Raw genomic sequence first — 17,735 nt, 5'->3', positions numbered from 1 at the left:
CATATATAGTATTTTATGATTCCATTTATATGAAATACCCAGTATAGGCAAATTCACAGAAACAAAGTGTATTAGGGGCTGGAGGGAGGGAAAAATGGGTGTAACTGCTTAATGGTTATGGAGTTTCTTCTTAGAGTAATCAAAATATTCTGGAGCTGGATACTGATGAAGGTTGCACATATTGTGAAGGTAAAAATACCACAGAATTGGACACTTTATTTTTTTCTTTAAATAAAATTCTAATGGATATGAAAATTAAATACACTTTGATTACATTCCTTCCTAATTTTGACTGAACTCAGATTTGAGACATCATTTCAGTAATTATGTATCTTTCTCATCTTAGTAATAACATCTTTCCCATTTTGCATTCTGCCATTGAGATTTCTCTCTTCAAGAAACTGTAAAATCAGAGTCTAAAAAGGCCCAAAAACTGTTCATGATTTTTGGTTCCCTTTAAGTTAAAACAACAATAAGAATTGGGCACTTTAAAATGACTAAAATGATGAATTTTATGTGTATTTTACCACTACTGGAAAAATTAAAAAACTAAATAAAATAAATGTGAAAATACTTGTGAAATAATAATATTACATACTACAGTATTACACTACATAGCTTCAAACATAAATTTATGAGTTTAAAAATAGAGAAAACATATCATGACCCAAAAGAGAAAACTCCAGAATGCCGCAGATGAATAATCCTCAAAGGACAGCTAAAACCATGACGTCTGCCTTCCTAGAAAGCAGCAGCCTGTCATTTGCAGGTATTCCTTATTCTCACTTCAGAAGATTTTAAGACTTTTTCCAAATCTTTATTTCTTCACATTCTTTCTTCTCCTATGTGTGGCTTCTCTATTTTGATTCATTGTGACTTTAAAATATTTTTATTTCCATTGCATTTTATTACTTGTGTTGCATTTATTGCTTATGCTTATTCTATAATTGTTAATTTTAAATTGTGTGCTTTTTTCACTCTAAAACAGAAATTGATATTTTCATATACATCACACATAACACATTTTTCTCTTGGACTAAAATTTCTGAAAAATGTCCTTCCTCCACATTCTTAATTAACTTTCTGAAAAAGTCTGGTGCAAGAATTACACACTTCATGTGATTTTCAAGATTATATCTTAGTGATCAGATTTTTCTCCTTATATTCAGCTGTATGTTCTTTACCTCATTTTAACTGTATTTTTTGTTTTCTCAGCCCCACTTGGATAATTAATGGTCACCTTCCTAGGGAAAACGATCAAATATTTGATCATTCCTTGCACTTCCTCCTCTAGGCTAAATTGCATTTCCCATTGGATTTTCTAAGGGTCTTTTATCACCGGATATCAGATTGTGATCCGTAGGCAGGATGTCAGAGAGCTTGGGATATGATAGGTCACAGAAGGGATCAGTCTCCAGGTTAGATTTGATGCCAGAGTAAAGTTAAAGCCTCTTGATTAGGTAAATGGGTGATCGTGTGAGTCCCCTTCAAGCAGTTGGTGAAAGGAGAAAAGAGCTGGGACTTAGAATATAATCCTGGTTTCCAGAATCCAGGGTTATTGTTTTCCTTGGAGGTGTCGCTGAGGCTCTCTTAGGTGCAGGGAAAATGTCAGGAGAACCTACAGTAGGGGACCAAAGAATGAAGGGGGGTGCAGAATTTCAGAGAAGAAAATTGGGGGGGAGGTATAGATGAGGAGAGGAAATGGCCCAGTACTCATTTCCATAGCAACTCACTGCCCGAACCCGTTCTCAGTTGACACAAAGATGACTCCTTCACGACACCGTCCTTGGCAACACTCAGGACCCATACTGGCCGGTCCCTAACCTCCGCTTCTTGTAACCACCTTCCTGAGATGAGCCCCTCCTGGCCCATCGCAGTGAGGAGGCCGTCAGATCACTGTAGGAAGTCTGGCTGCGTGACTGTCTGTGGGCTACACGCTCATTTCCCTCAGAAAAGATCAGTTCTGAGTGAGATGTATTTGGATCCAATGTCTCATTCACTGCAGAGAAAGAAAATCCATTCTGATAATAATCAATACAGGAATATTTTAAAATATCAATTTCATGATATTAACACCCAAACAGGAAAACAAAAGTTACAATGACTTAAGAAATTTAAAGTGGAAGAACTTTCTAGGGCACACAAAACAGCCTATCAATACATGAGAAGTCCTTCACTGGCAGAGCAGGAATAACCAATAAGCAAGTCACCATATTTGTAATGATCTTAGTGAAATGTTCATGCCAACAGAATCCCAGTTAAGTCTCAACTCTCAACTTCAAAGTAAGGATGGCTTTGCCCCTTTTTTTCTTCCTCTCCCTTAACTAGATCACTTGGGAATGTGCACTGGGAGATTACATTATTGTCTTTTAATCCTTTTGCTTCTCATATCACTGAAAACTGATCTCTTTCAACACTGATCCTCAATTACATGGATGTAAGCCATGAACTCTCATGTTTCATCAATTATTGACTATCCACTGAATGTCTCTGTGCTTCAGTGCCTGCTGAAAAGAGAGGTTAGGGAAAGTGTACAGTAAGGTTCCCATCACAAAGTGTGCTCCACGCTGTTTCTGTTTTCCTAACTTACCTTTTCTACAGCTCTTCCTCCAGATCAAGCCTACAGCCCCAACAAGAGGAAGCAATCCCAAAATAAGCAGTATCTTCCATGAAAAAGTCATCCCAGGCTCTAAAATGGAAACCCCAGAATCACATTAAATCATAAAACTGGGAAAATTTCAAGATCGTTCTTTTCATCTGAGAGCTCCTAGACTGGAGAGGAAGGTGAGAATTAGTCCTGTCAAGAAGAAAATGGGTCTGCTTCTCCCTGCTCTGCAGAGGCTGAGGAGAGGCTGGGGGTTTATGCTAGCTTTCCTGTTTGCTCCTCTCAGAAACACACACAGACGCACAGACACACTTCTGCCCCTTCTCTTTTCCAATTATACCACCACAATCACTGGAATAATGAGGGCGGCAAAAGGATAAATTTACCGAGTCCACAGCCATGAAGATGGTGTTAAGGAAAATTAATTTCTAATCCAGAAGAAAACCCATCATGAGGGGGAAAAAATGATGTCATTGTTTTCACATTAGAAGAAAATAGATTGTAGATATAGTGATGATAGAATCAATTCTTGGAATTCAGTAGATAACAATGTAACCATATAACCTTAGGGCTTTACTTGGGAATTTCAGGAAGAAACTCTAAAGAGTAGAATCTCTAGGTGTCCTGAAGACCAGCTTTGCAAGAGATAGCAAGAGACTTCATCAGAAAGAAAACATAACAAACAAAAAATAGAAAAGCAATAAAATGAGTAAGTTTGGGTTGGTCTTCATATTTATTTCCCAAAGCTGAGAAGAGCACACGGAATCACTAACCTGAAGGAGAAAAAGTTGTCATTTTCTCCTCACCAAGAAGGGGATTGCTGATGGAGCAGGTCACATTCACAACAGAGCTGTTTGTGACCAGTAGAAACGCCTCCACATGGAACAGGCCCTGGCTGCCTTGAGTCAGGTCCTGGGAAACGGACGGTATTGTCTTTCCTTCCATGTCCCTCCATTGCACATGGGGCTGTGGGAACCACCCTTCTGAAGTGCACTTCAGCTTTGTTTCTCCATCCTTCAGTGCCTCCATGGAGATCCGAGGGGAAGAACCCAAACCTAGGAACAGAGGTCAAGGAAGGCAATTTAGAGTCTCTGCAAGTGGTTACACAGTCAGTGATTGCACAGAGGGGGAAGAGAAGGGTTCAGAGGCTCGGAGAAGAAAGCAAAGCTTAGGAGGGAATTATACTCCACTCAGGAAGGAGACTAGCTGGAGCCTTTACTTGTTTCCTTTTGTTTGCAAATTTTTATTTTTATGCTTTGTATTCCTAAAATCATTCTGGGACAGATTAAGGGATACAATACATTTCAAATCCAATTTTTTTTCTTCTATATCTGAAACAAAATAACTTTGACCAGGTAGGTCATGAGTCACATGGCCAGGGAAAAAAAAAAAAAAAAAAGACAGAGAGAATATCCTCAAAGAACAAAATCTTATAAATACATGTGTCCAATGGCAGAAAATGATGAAGCTCATTAAAACTTTTAACATGTGCTCTCATGGATGTTTTCTAAACATATTTATTAATTTGAATACACCATCAATGGGAGAAACAAGTAGATTTTCCACAATTTAGGCAATGTCCTCAATGGCATTTGCTAACCTTGGCAAATCAATTCTCACCCACAAACATAGGCAGTGGGAAATCATGATGCAGGGATTGATTTTGTCTTTCCTCCTCCGTCCTGCCAATACTGTCAACGTTTATGATTTTTGCTTATGTGGTGGATCTAGTTCAGCCTTCAAATCATCATGCTTCCTAATAACTACATATTTCCCAGAATTTTAAAAACACACTGAAATAATGAGTCCTGTGTACTTATGGAGTAAGAATCTCACATTTTACTAGGTGTATGGCCACTTTATGGAGATCCTGGGAAGGATACAAATTCTACACACAAAGAATCAAATCTGGTCCTTTAGGGTTTGTGGACTTTATGTATTTATTACAGCTCCTGCACATGGGAGAGTTTACCATAAATTTGATGAGTGAATGGACATTAAGAAAATTTCAGGTGCCAGAGAAATTTTCCATGAACTAGCAAGTTAAAGCAGTGGGAACAGATGTCGATTTCAAAACATCTATCTAGAATCCTTACCTATGATCTTCAGATCCAAATCAGCCTCCTGGTAGACACCGTCTTTTTCAAAAAGGCACTGGTACTTCCCATCATCTGAAGTCCTGGCATTGTTTATCTGCAGGGTCAGCTTCCCCTCGTTGATAGCATCACTCACCAATGCAGTCCTCCCTCGATACTCGGCCATCTGCTCTCCAGCCACGTGGTCCCCATCCATATAGACATAAACAGCAGGATAACGGTGCCATCGCATCCACCTCACCTCCATGCTCTGTGCATCAGTCTTTGGGGACAGGGAACAGGTTAATTGTATGTCTTCTCCCACTCTGACAAGGATGGGTTGGGAAGGTCCAATCACTTTTAAGGAAGCTGTTAAATACAGCAGACAAAACACAATGAAAGATTCAAACTGGAGCAAATAGTGTCATCAGTAAGAACATCTTGAGTAGGATTTAGAACCCAGGGACATCCCAGGGGAGCCCTGAGGTTCAAAGTCATCCCCTGGAGAGGTAGAGGTTTGGTGGAATCAGGATAGAGGTTGTCCCTATTCAAGGCAGAACCATCCCATGATGTGTGTCTGTCTGAAAATTATCACTAACTGAACCCACACCTGCAGCCCCAACCTATAATCTTATTCAGTTTACAGCCCAATAAGAAAATAATTTTGCAATTAAAATCGAATTAAAATTTTATCATTTTAAATTTGCACAACCTTAAACTACTTCTTAATCTGTGTATGTCTCAGCTTCTTATACCATAAGACAAATGTATCACTATCAAAATCATAAGGTTTTACTGGAGTTAAAATAATCCATATAAAGAGTTTGATGACCATGCAATGTGAGTGGAGACCTGAGATTATAAGACTTGAGGTCATTGGAGCCAATCCCACTCTAGACTTTGATAATGGGGAGGGAACAAAACTGAGTCAGGTGGCCTTTTAGTAATGAAATGTGAAGAAACCTTCCCCTAGTTTGTTTTATAATACCTTATATGTCAGATCCAGCCACCGTATTTCAGTTCCCCAAGCTCCCACATATGTGGGGCTCTAAACACACACCAGTCAATGTTCTCAGGTGATCTTGAGAAATGTTATAAGATCAAGAATTGGGGAGACTGGCAAAATACGAAGCACAAAGCAAGAATGAATACATAAAAACGAGTCTAATTCCCCCATTATGAAGAATGGAGATTTTCTCTGAGGGCTTTCCTGGCTTTTCCTGGATCCAACTTCAGTTCTCATCAGGTCCTGGCCATGCTGATTATGCTCTACACTCTATTTAGTGTCATCCGTTTCCATCAAACGGTAGAATGTTTTTACCATTCTAATGCTGAAGTGTAATGATCATTTATAAAGAAATACAAGCATAAATTTGTAAACTGTCTGGATGGGGAGTCAATGATCAAAGGCAAAATGTCCTCATTATGTATTTAGCCAAAATCTTCTAGGTACTTCTCCAGAGAGGAAACTCATTGCCAACATAATTTTAATTTTCAGATTATTTCATTCTATTCTTGCTAAAATTTGACTCCCAGTTATATCCAGCATGTTGTTTGCTTTGTTCTGTAATTTTACCTAAACCATATTATCTCTACTCCATATGTATCTGTTTAAATCTAAAGACAAAAGTAGGAGTCAGAAGAAAAAAAAAAGAACTAGTAGTTAGTTTGTTGCTATTTCTCCATCCATGTATCCTATAGTAATAAAGCAGATTGTTTCCTCATCTCTGTTATCCATATGAGGTTTTTTTTTTTCTCCTGTCCATGACCTGTGGTACAAATCAACTCTCCAACTGGATTACTCTTCCAGAGATTGGTAATTAAGAGCTAAAATTGACTGTTTCCCAACTGTAAAATGATGATAAATCTATTCACCTTTAAATTATTGTAAGAAAAGAAAATAATTCCTGAAAAGCACTTAGCATCGTCCCAGGCACGTTATTACCATTTCAAAAACTTGGTCATTATCTGTATAACCAACAACATTATTTGCCAGAGTAGGGAACTAGGACTTCAGTCTCAGGACTTCTAAGGAAATCTCGGTTCACCAGCAGCCTCTGAGCTCTAATTCACAAGCTCTAAAAACACGGAGGTAGCTGTGAATCTCCTACTCTACTCTCTATTAACAGCTCACCCTCAAAGCTCCTGAGGGCACAGCCCTCCTGCTGACAGGGAGCCCAGGGAAGCTTTGTCTTTTCATATTGTTTCAATTTGGGCCCAGAAGGTGTGCACAACCTAGAAACAACAGGACATCAGATTGTATTTTGTGTGCTAGGTGTCCAATGGGCATGTCAATTTGGTTCAGATAACTTAGAGAAATGAGTCTTCACTTACATTTTTCTTAAGGGCCAGAGACGTGGGTCAACCTGCCCAAACACTGGCTTGGCTTTCTGAGCTGTAACTAACAAGCTCTGCCAGCCAAGGTTTCTGTCCTATCACAAGCAGGTGTCACCTGGGTGGGAGGGTATCCGACTTGCAAGGTAAAGTTCGCACATGTGCACTCTCCTCAAACTGTGGAGTTACCTTTGACCGTCCCAAGGCCCTTTCCTTTATCTTTATGGTCCAAAGGGGTCCAAAGTGTCACACTAGACTCTGACAGAGATTGGGGTGTGTTGGTCACCCTAATTTTCCTCAAAAACTCCTACATGGGCCGAAAAGTGTGCTTAAACTCACCTAACATGCGCACAGGCACGCACCCACATAAGCACATATTCCTGTAACAGGTGACTTGAGGGAGAGCAGAGTACTGATGGAAAGAGAAAACGAGCAGGTAGGGGGCAGGTTGGTTGTCATGGGCTGGGAGAAGAGGTCACAGAAATGAGGAATGGGAGGAAGATGATAAGGCAACAAAGGAGAAACTGAAAGACGTTCAAAAATCAGTTGGTTACTGTTTAAACCACTTATCTTAGGTACAGTAAAATCATACCTGCAGTCCAACGATCAAGTAAAGAAAAAAAAAGGAAAATGATCACCCCAAGCACAGGGTCCCAGGCTGCATCTAAGAAAGTCGCAGCTCGCTCCCGAGATTGATGAGGTCCGGCCTGCGGGGGTGAAGAGCAGGTGCAGAAACCGTAGCAGGGCCAGAGGTTGCAGGTGGTGGGTGAGGACCGCCAGTTATCACGATGGCACTGCTTCCTCACACTAGAAACTCACACTAGGGCCTCCAGAGCTGGGCCAGCTGTCCTTTGCCTTGCCCTACACACTCCCTTTCCTCCCACCCAGAAGGACAGAGCTTAGGTCTGCACCCATTTTAGGCATCCACCTGAGGCTCATTGGGGTCCCAGGAACACTGAAAGTGGCAGGTTACGAGGTGCAAAGACGCCTGCAGGAAGCTGCGCTTTGCTGGTCCCTCTAGCACTAAATGTGAGACTTGGGAAGGTCATGCCTCAGTTTCTCATCTGGATCACGAGGTGTCACCTTCTCTTTGCACGCTTAGTCCAAGGAGCACCACCTTCCCCTGGGGAGGGCAGAGGCTCGTGTATACTCGCGAGAGCCACCACCTCTACTTACCCAGCTCTGTCTGGAGTTTTTCTGGAAAGAGAATGAAAATAACATATCAAGGAATTTGGTCTAAGGGAAAGGAGAGAAAATATTTCCAAAAAAAAAAAAAAAACAAACCCCAAAATTCTACATTTTATGGAAACACTTGATTCATAAGAAAGAAATAAAATGTAGAAAAATAATGATTTTTCCCCATCCACCTCCTGGTGGTCCAGCTGTTTTTCCCTTTCTCTGCACAACAAAAATGCTCTCAGTTCTACCACCCCATGATTCTGCTAGTTTCTGCTTATATTTAACATATCGATATTTAACTATTTCATAAAAATAATAATATTCTTTTTATACATGCATGAAAAGTATAAAAATATATGGACATAGACAATTATCACCCATAATTACAAACTGAGAGATATATAAATATATATGTATGCTTTGCAATTATGTATATATATGTATTGTTCCTTTTAACATTAACATATAACATTTGTTTTAACTTTTTTTCCTGTATCCATTTATATGAATAACTATGTACTTATTTCTTTATATCTAAATGTAGAGGGTGTCCCAAAAGTCTTAGTGCAGTTTTAAGTTATTTAAAGCCAATAATCTTTCCATGATAGGAAATATCTATTTATAGATAGATAGATGATAGATAGATAGATAGATAGATAGATGATAGATGTAATCTTTATCATTTAAGTAGTCCATCGGGGGATATTTTCAACCATTAAAATTATTTGAAAATACCATTTTTCATCAATGCTATAAGTAACATAAGACACAACACTCCACTGTTGTATTGGGGTTTTGGCTATTGTTTTTGTTGCTATTTATAAATGAGGCTATAATAAAGATGCTGCTATGTAAACAGTTGTCTCCATCTCTGATTATCTTCAGATGATAAGCTCCTAGAGGTAACTGGCACAAATACAGTGCAAGAAAACATTTCAGTTGAAAGAATATAGTTGTATTTCCTTTACAATGTAACACATACTTGTGAGTAAAGAAAATTAATAAAGAAAGAAGTAAAGGCAGAATCTGAAAGAAACTGGAATGTCATTAACAATAGCTATACAGCGTATATATTTCCAGCCATAAATGTTTCATAGTCTTTAATGCATATTACAAAATATTAGATATTCTTCTTGATTAAAAAATATTAGGTGCTATGGAACAGTCCCTGCAAACTTTCCTGCTAATCAGAACATCTTGGTCCTAGAGGCAGAGCACTGACCTGGGATGGAGATGTCTGACCCCCTCTCCTCAGTGAGTGTGGGGCTGTGGATAAAGCAGGACACAATCTCTGTAGAGACATTCCTGACCACAAGAGTGCTTTCTACATAGAACAAGCCATCTTCATCTTGGATGCTATGCTTAGAGATAGTCAGCAACTTTTCTCCCGTGATGTCTTGCCAAGAAATTTGAGGTTCTGGGAACCAGCCTTTTGCAGTGCACACAAGCTGGAGTCCGCTTTCCACAGATCCGTCCATGTGGATGTAAGGGTCAGACCCCAGACCTGTGGTGGAAAGACACAGCCCTGAGTCCCCAAGCCCATGGAGGCACAAATCACAGAGGCTGGGAGTCCAATGACATTGTTCATAGGGAGAGAGCAGAAGTTCAAGGTTCTTGGGAGCAAAAGGTGGCCCAAAGTCCTCTTCCCATTCAAACTGGAGTTCACATACACTTTATTTATACCCCAGTCTCAATCCTTAAATTTTAGCATATGAGCAGTATTTTTATTCAGACCCAGACAGGAAAATAAGAGAAAGGGACATAATAACATTTTGCTTGTGTCTTTAGCACTGCAAACGAAGATGTGTTAAAATTTACTCATGAACTCCCTCATGCCACAGACTCTGCCTTTTTCATCTTAATATTATTGTGTCAGGCACTTTGACTTGTTGGATAATATCTTGACTCCAATTTAAGTAGAATATTTAATATAAAGTGAGACATCATTTCCAGGGAGAATATTCTTCTCATTTCTTTTGTTGGTGTTTGTGAACTTGGGGTGCAAATAGATAATCTGGGTTATGTAAAATGGGAAGCTTCATGTTGAGTTTCTGTATCTAAATATTCCATTCCATGGGAAAATGTTTTCGAGACATCCCAGTTTTATATAATCATGAAATTCTTTCTCTGTTCAACACAGCTCTCAAACCCAAACGAAGAGGATTCTATTTTCCATAGATGGTAGTTCTGTCTCTATCACTTGCTGGGGACAGAGACCCATTTTCTTCACCTAGAGCCTTGGAAAATGCATGGTTTCTTTTCAAATGTCCCTGATAGTGAAATGCCTTAGTACGTGCCCTCCCCACTCCACATCTCAGAAGTATGTGGATTCTTTCATCCATCTTGAATCAACTTGAACATAATAACATTAATAATCATACATAGGTGTTGAGACAAAATGTGTTAGGGAACAGAAAGAGGTCACATCAGCCAGAGGTGTTAACATCTCCAGAGAACTATTTCCCTGATAAGGCAAATGGATTTGCCTGATTTTCTCTTTAGCACATGGAGGAGTTATTCCTGCCAGGGAACCATACGATAGTTTACTTTTCAGATATTTGTTTCTCCACAGAGACATCCTTTCTTCAGTCGTTCCCTTCTTCTGACTCTGTCCTACTTTGCTAACACAAAAACATCATGCAGACCCTTGTCACTCACAATGGGTATGTCCCCAAAACATCTGTGAATCCCCAATTCACTGAACACTAGTATACGGTAATCTCCATAAAAGCATCATGTTCTTAACCTGTTAGTCTCGTCACTAGCTTTCTAACTTGAGGCGGCGTTACACAAAGAAGCAATGTGTTCACATCTCAGTGACTGTGTACTTGAGGCTGAGTAGAGAACACGGGTGCGGGGCAGTCCGCTAGGGTCGCTCCCCCAGCAATGGACTTGCCCTTGCGCACTAGCCTATATGGCACGAATTCTTGCCTCAGCCAAACTGCTGGTGGCTACGTGTCATCAATGTTAAATAATCCTCAAGAGTAGTCAAAACTGTGTAAGTTAAATTGGGGGGAATTGTTTGTGAGTTCACTTTAAAGATTTCAGAACCACCTGCCTCCAAATGAATCAGGATAGAGGACTGGACAGGAGCAATTGCCTTGATGATTCGAAGGGAATTCTTCAATTGGAACTAAGCTTAACACAAATTAATATACTTCTCCTTCTGAGACCCTATGTCTTTTCTGAGATACTCACCTGCTACTTTGAGCAGCAAGCTTGTTTCTCCACAATAGTTTCCCTCTTGGAAACGGCACCAGTACTGCCCATGGTCAGATGGCCGGATGTTGTGTATCTTCAGAGCCACACTTCCCTCAGTAACGTTGTCCTCTATCCACTCTACCCGGCCTCTGTACTCCTGCATCTGCATCTCCGTCACCTCAGCTCCATCCCGATACAAAAACACAGGTGTGCTGAGCTCTGAGCGGTACCACCTCACCTCCATGTGCATCGTGGTCCTCTTGGGGAGGAGCTGACAGGTTAGTAGGGCATCTTCCCCGACCATGACCAGGGTAGGATGGGCAGAACCAATCACTCTAAAGTCATCTACAAAAGAGTGACAAAGAGAACCAGGAAATGCCAACTGGAGGATCAATATGATTGCTTTGGGATGTCTACTCTATGAAAATGGAGGCACCTGGAGGAGGGAAAGTTTTATTTGCAATGTTTTAGAGAAACCCAGCATTATGATTTGCATGTTTGGTTGTACAGAGACAATCTTGTGTACCAAAAATAACATGCAGTTCAAAAATTTTAGTGTGAGCGCTAAATCTATTACTTACCAGCTGTGTGATTCGGGGGCAAATCCATTATTCTCGATGAGATTTTGAGATTGCAATCTCAATTTCTTCTTTAAGATTTTAAAACCACCATCTTGGGTTGCTTTTATTCTCAAATAAGTTAATGTGTAAATTGATTTTTTTAAATGGGAACTTTATTAGTTAGTGATTTATTTTATATTTTACAGTGATTTATTTTCTAGTTAGTAATTTCACTTTGGTGACTGACATTGTAATCACTTTTCCTAAAATTTAGATAATAGATTTATTCAATAGATTTTTCAGCTTTTCAGAACTGTTTTTGTCTTGTCCTATGTAACGAACTGGGTTTGTTTTGCTTTGTTTTGTTTCGTTTTGTTTTTGTATGGACCTGGCAAGACTCCAGTTACTGGGGCTATGTAAAATGCAGTTTTGTTTTTTTTTTTTTTTGGTAACTCTTTCTTGTTTTTAATGCTACTAGAACTTATACCCCATATATTTTCTGGTGTGCTAAAATTAAAACAGCCAATATTAACCACATGCATATTAGGAGGCCTATAATTATTTTGATACTTATGAGAATTTATAGAATATAGATATAATAAATGAATTTAAAGAGATGTTAGTATTAACCATATTAACCAACATTATTGTTTGAATTTCATAAAAAGTTTGTTATTTTGAAAATATTTCCTGGTTGATTACTTCTAATACTTTGCAATTGAAATTTGGGGTGCACTTTGATGATAATTTTAGTAGTGGTGCTTTTGAGGGATGATTTTTTTTTTTATATGAAGAATTACCTTTTGTGCTATACGAAACAAAATTTCTTCCCAGTTCCAACCTTCCCATTGTTCCCTGCTTCTTTCTTAGAAATTCTTACCTAAATTTTTGATTCAGATAATATCTTGTTTCTCTCAATGATAAAAAAAACTTGAAATATGTGTTATCCTTATAAAAGACTTCTACAGACAAGTTTATTGACCTAGCTGGAACATAAAATGCAGTTTTTGCAAGGACATTTTGTGGTGGATTAAGGGTAGTGATTAGTGAAGTAAGTCAGAAAGAGAAAAACAAATATCGTATATTAATGCATATATGTGGAATCTAGAAAAATGGTACAGATGAACCTATTTGCAGCGCAGGAATAGAGATGCAGATGTAGACAATGGACATGTGGACACAGGGAGGAAGGGTAGGGTGGGACGAACTGGGAGATAAGGATTGACATATATACACTACCATGTATAAAACAGATAGCTAGTGGGAACCTGCTGTATAGCACAGGGAGCTCAGCTCCGTGCTCTGTGATGACCTAGACGGGTGGGATGGGGGGGAGGGGGTGGGAGGGAGGTCCAAGAGGGAGGGGATATATGTATACATATAGCTGATTCACTTCGTTGTACAGCAGAAACTAACATAACATTGTAAAGCAACTATACTCCGTGTAAAAAAAAAAAAAAAACAGAAAAAAAAAGGCAGTGATTAGTATAAAGAGTTCAAGCCTTCCAATAAAATTTTAAGTCATGTTTGACGTCTTCTTTACCTGCAAATTGAAGACCTGTTTAATAATTCTGTATGTTCCTATGCTTAATAATTTCATATGTCATGTATATTATGTTTTTTCTCATCCTAAAATGCTCCAGGGCCATTTGCACTTTGTGCAGATCCAACCCTCCTAAGAAGGAACTTCATCTCGTTTAGTTGCTGCTCAACATCAAGTAGATGGTGCTCAAAAGGTCACTATGGAACACAGGTAGACATCTGCTTGCTTTGTGTTGATGGAATCTGAATATAAAGCTCGAACTGAAGCCATACCATCTGGGCGACTTCTTTTACAGGTTAGGAAGGTGCATCCCATAGCAGGGAGAGCAGCCTCACCACATCATATAGTTTCTGACAGCCTCAGTCTGGAGCCTGTGTCTTCTGATGTCCTATCCAATGTTCTTTTCCACTTTGCAATCCTGCATTTTCCTTGGGGCTCTGATATTACCCACTGACATTGAATTTTCACAATCCCTTTTCAAAGTACAATATTTTGACCAACAAAATTCAGCTACTGAGACTTCCAAGCCCATTTCTTAGAAGTCTCCTTCTAGTTTCTTATTTCCAAGTACTTTTATGCTGTTTAATTTATGGTAAGAAGCAGCCACTTTTTTCTCACCCCAGAAGTGTTGTACTAAATAGAAGCAGGAGAATGGATGACTTACTGTGTTCCAGGTACTGATTTAAGTGTTTTCTATGTACAGCCTGATTTAATCTTAAAGGCTGTGCTAAGCTATGAGATGTAGGTAGGTTGTTATTCTTATAATAAAGATGAGAAAACTAAGGCAGAAGGTATTCAAGTAACTTTCCAAAGGTAACACAGCTGGAGGTGGAGGAGCCCTTTTTATAACACAGGTGCTTTGACCCCTGAATCCCCACTTTTAATATTGTACTAGCCCTTTTGAATTTAGAACTCTGCACCCAGACTGGACCTCTGAGACACTCGAATATGCAGTAAAGGGAAGAAGAGCATCCTACCTGACTGCTTCATGCTGAGCAGTACAAAGAAGAAGGAGGCAACTACACCAGACAGACTGTATCCTGGAAAATCCACCATCTTCCCTGGAACAAACACAAGAGAAAATATGACTGTACCTAAATGAGGCTGTAATACAGCAAGCATTTCTGTGGTTTCCAGTGGTTACGTAGACATAACGAGAAATCAACATCAACACCTTCCACAATCAAATGATGAAATGGGCTTGGTTCCCTTTCTCTGCATTTATCGATCATTTCCAACCTCTTACTTACTGTGTTGTACTTTAAACTATTTGGGGTCCCCGAGGGAAGATTTCTGATTTAAATGAAAATATCTTCTGGGCTAAAGGGACAATAATATTTAGATAATTTTAAAAAATCTCTTTAGACCCATTTATTCTGAGCATGCAGAATTCTAGAGCCCTCCTTCCAGTCCCTCCTGCAAAGTCCTTCATCTCTACGGTCTCCAAGATGTAAAGGAAAGAGCAGAAAGGCTCTGCATCCTCATGCTACAGCCAGGAAGTGATTACTAGGGCCTCGGGAGGACCCAGGGACAGGGGATGCCTTGGAAAGGAAAGGAAAGAATAGTGGAAATGGTGATACAGAAGAAGACTGGCAAAGAAATGACCTTGAATGACCTTTCAGTATCATCTAGAGGACATATAGAAATGAATTTTAAAAAATAGCCCAACTGGCAGAGATGGGCAAACCCAACATGCCCATTGTACCAGCATTATAAAAATACTTCTACACAGATTTAAAAAAGTTTTAAAACTATCCGGAAAAAAAAAAAATAGAATGCTAACTTTAGTTTTGGAAAATGAAGAATTCAGAGTGAAGCACGTCTAAGACTTATTCTACCTGCTGTGTCAAGTGTTTTATGGAAAGAAAAACTTGCTTCACACCAAATAGAAGAACCTGCATAGGAGCAATGATAAGTTACTGCTTCTCTCTCCCTGTAAACTAATGTCAATATGATTTTATAGAGCAGGGGGGAAAAACAACAGTCATCTGAAATGGGGATGATGAAACATGTGGTTCAGGAGATTATTTTTACTCCATTATGACTATTTACTTTCTAAAGTGATGCATAATTTCATCTAAAATATCTCTAGGAAAAGTGATACAAGCCCAGTCACAAAGCCACAATACCTGAAAGAGTGCTCAACTATTTATGGAAAATTAGACTGAGCATTAGAAGACACCACAGAACAGTACTAGTTTGCCACTTGAAATAGATCAGTCATGTTGCCTCAGATGAAAGGAAATTGCCTTCTTGACTCCTTGACTCCTCCTGTGAAAAGTAGAAACATGTTATTCCACCAAGTAAAAGCAAAGAAAACCCACAAAGACCGTGCTAAGCATCACTGCCTTTTCCTGTGAGATAAGGATTCACACTTGCTACAAACCAGTTTATAGGTTTGTGTTCCTTTAGGCTCTTTATGTGAAAGCCGAGGGGAAACCTACAAATGCCCTCTAGAAAAAAAGCTGTCCAAATCATTGAAGCTTTTGAAGAAATTGTGAAAATGTATCTTAACCTTCAGCGATGCTCAGAAAGAGATTTGTGAGAGAGTATAAACAGGGTGAATAAATGCCTTAGACCAGGGTTCTCAATGGGGACGGAGATGGTTTTGCCCTTGGAGGACATTTGGCCAATGTCTGCAGACATGTTTGGTTGTCACACCTCAGGGGAGGGGACTCCCAGTGGGTATTAGCCAGGGATGTTGCTAAACATCCTACAATGCACAGGAAAGTCCCTACAGCAAAGAATTACACAGCCCAAAATGTCAATAATGCCAAGGGAAAGCATTGCCATGGACCATCGGCTGTCAGCGTGCTGAAAATCTTTGGCACATTTTTTTTGTAAATAAATAACTGGACTCACATTGTAATCATTAAATCAAAACATTTTAATCATAAGCTTTTGACATCTCCGCGTTACGACTTGAGTGTAAGCCAAGAATCTTCTGAAACCCTCATTGATATTAAATATGGTAAACTTTGATATTGTAAAGTGATATGACCTAATATGCATGTGTTTCATCAAATTCTCAAATATCCATGTTTCATTTAGTTTTCTGGATAAAGTGCAACTGTTAAGATGAGGTGATAAGTGATGATATTTAGGCATTGGGTAAGTAACAATTCCAGATTTCAAGGTCTATGTGTGCGCTATTAAAATTCATGCCAAAGAAAATTACAAGTTTCTACATGTCATGGGTTGTTAGAGGATTTTTTTTTCAGTAAAAAACCTCAAAAGTTAAATTCTCAAAATGCCAAGTAACCGTAGTAATTAACTGGTGTTAATGAATTAAATCAGTTCATGAAGTTTGAAGCTTATTTATCTATATACACTTGAACAATAGATCCCCATTTTTATAGAGAGAAAGCAAAGTAGCATGAGATTTCTTGCAGCAAAGGTGACTTTGTGTTTACTTCCGTGACCTTGAGAATCTCACTCTATTTCCTTGAACCTCTCCTTTCTCTCCTCTCTGAAGGACACAATCATTCCTAACATTTTTCCAGCTGTATCATCGCCATGTGACAGACAAGGAAGCAAGGCTCAGAGTCACAAGCCCAACATCCGACATGACACATGAGTCATGTGATCCTGGTTTTCTGAGGTTTAATCTAGAGCCCCTTCCTCACCCAGCCTGCTTCACAGCAATATTGTGAGCCTCGAATACACTATGGCAGCACTTTGAAAAACGTCAAATGGAGTTGAGTATAAAATACAAGTAGGGGGGACTTCCCTGGTGGCGCAGTGGTTAAGAATCCGCCTGCCAATGCAGGGGACACGGGTTCGAGCCCTGGTCCGGGAAGATCCCACATGCCGCAGAGCAACTAAGCCCGTGTGCCACAACTACTGAGCCTGCGCTCTAAAGCCCGCAAGCCACAACCACTGAGCCCGCGAGCCACAACTACTGAGCCCACGTGCCACAACTACTGAGCCTACGTGCCACAACTACTGAAGCCTGCATGCCTAGAGCCTGTGGTCCACAACAAGAGAAGCCACCTCAATAAGAAGCCCGTGCACGGCAACGAAGAGTAGCCCCCGCTCGCTGCAACTAGAGAAAAGCCTGTGCGCAGCAACGAAGACCCCACACAACCAAGATTAATTAATTAATTTAAAAAAAATACAAGTAGGTGATATGACGACAAGGGGCAGAGGGTCCCTGACAGGTGTCTCTATGCCCTGCTTCTTCATCTTAGTCAACTTCCCTTTCCTCCCCGAGCTGTCCTCCACCAGAGAGTCTCCAA

The 17,735-nt window shown here is 39.7% G+C and overlaps 1 protein-coding gene across 1 annotated transcript; it reads right to left on the bottom strand.

The window, feature by feature from the left end:
• Nucleotides 1-8: 8 nt before the first annotated feature.
• BTNL2 (butyrophilin like 2) lies at nucleotides 9-16,846 on the bottom strand. The gene is made up of 7 exons (XM_082346310.1): nucleotides 14,475-16,846; nucleotides 11,392-11,739; nucleotides 9,416-9,697; nucleotides 8,191-8,211; nucleotides 4,702-5,049; nucleotides 3,379-3,660; nucleotides 9-2,689 (listed from the first exon to the last, which is right to left on the bottom strand). The coding sequence occupies exons 1-7, from the start codon at nucleotides 14,617-14,619 to the stop codon at nucleotides 2,463-2,465; spliced, it is 1,653 nt and encodes a 550-aa protein (XP_082202436.1). The 5' UTR covers nucleotides 14,620-16,846; the 3' UTR covers nucleotides 9-2,462.
• Nucleotides 16,847-17,735: the final 889 nt, after the last annotated feature.

This window comes from Balaenoptera borealis (genome assembly GCF_965194805.1).
Source record: "Balaenoptera borealis genome assembly, chromosome: 12".
Classification (NCBI taxonomy): domain Eukaryota; kingdom Metazoa; phylum Chordata; class Mammalia; order Artiodactyla; family Balaenopteridae; genus Balaenoptera; species Balaenoptera borealis.
Note: the sequence above shows the minus strand (reverse complement) of the source record. Positions and strands in the feature narration are given on the sequence as shown.

Bases quoted from the DNA above. Each gene is read 5' to 3' on its own strand.
- BTNL2 (XM_082346310.1), bottom strand. From the start codon at position 14,619: ATGCTTGCTGTATTACAGCCTCATTTAGGTACAGTCATATTTTCTCTT. The intron at 5,050-8,190 runs GTAAGTAGAGGT...TGTATTTAACAG, and splicing joins AAAACTCCAGACAGAGCTGG to CTTCCTTAAAAGTGATTGGA. The intron at 3,661-4,701 runs GTAAGGATTCTA...CTCTGTTCCTAG, and splicing joins TTTGGATCTGAAGATCATAG to GTTTGGGTTCTTCCCCTCGG.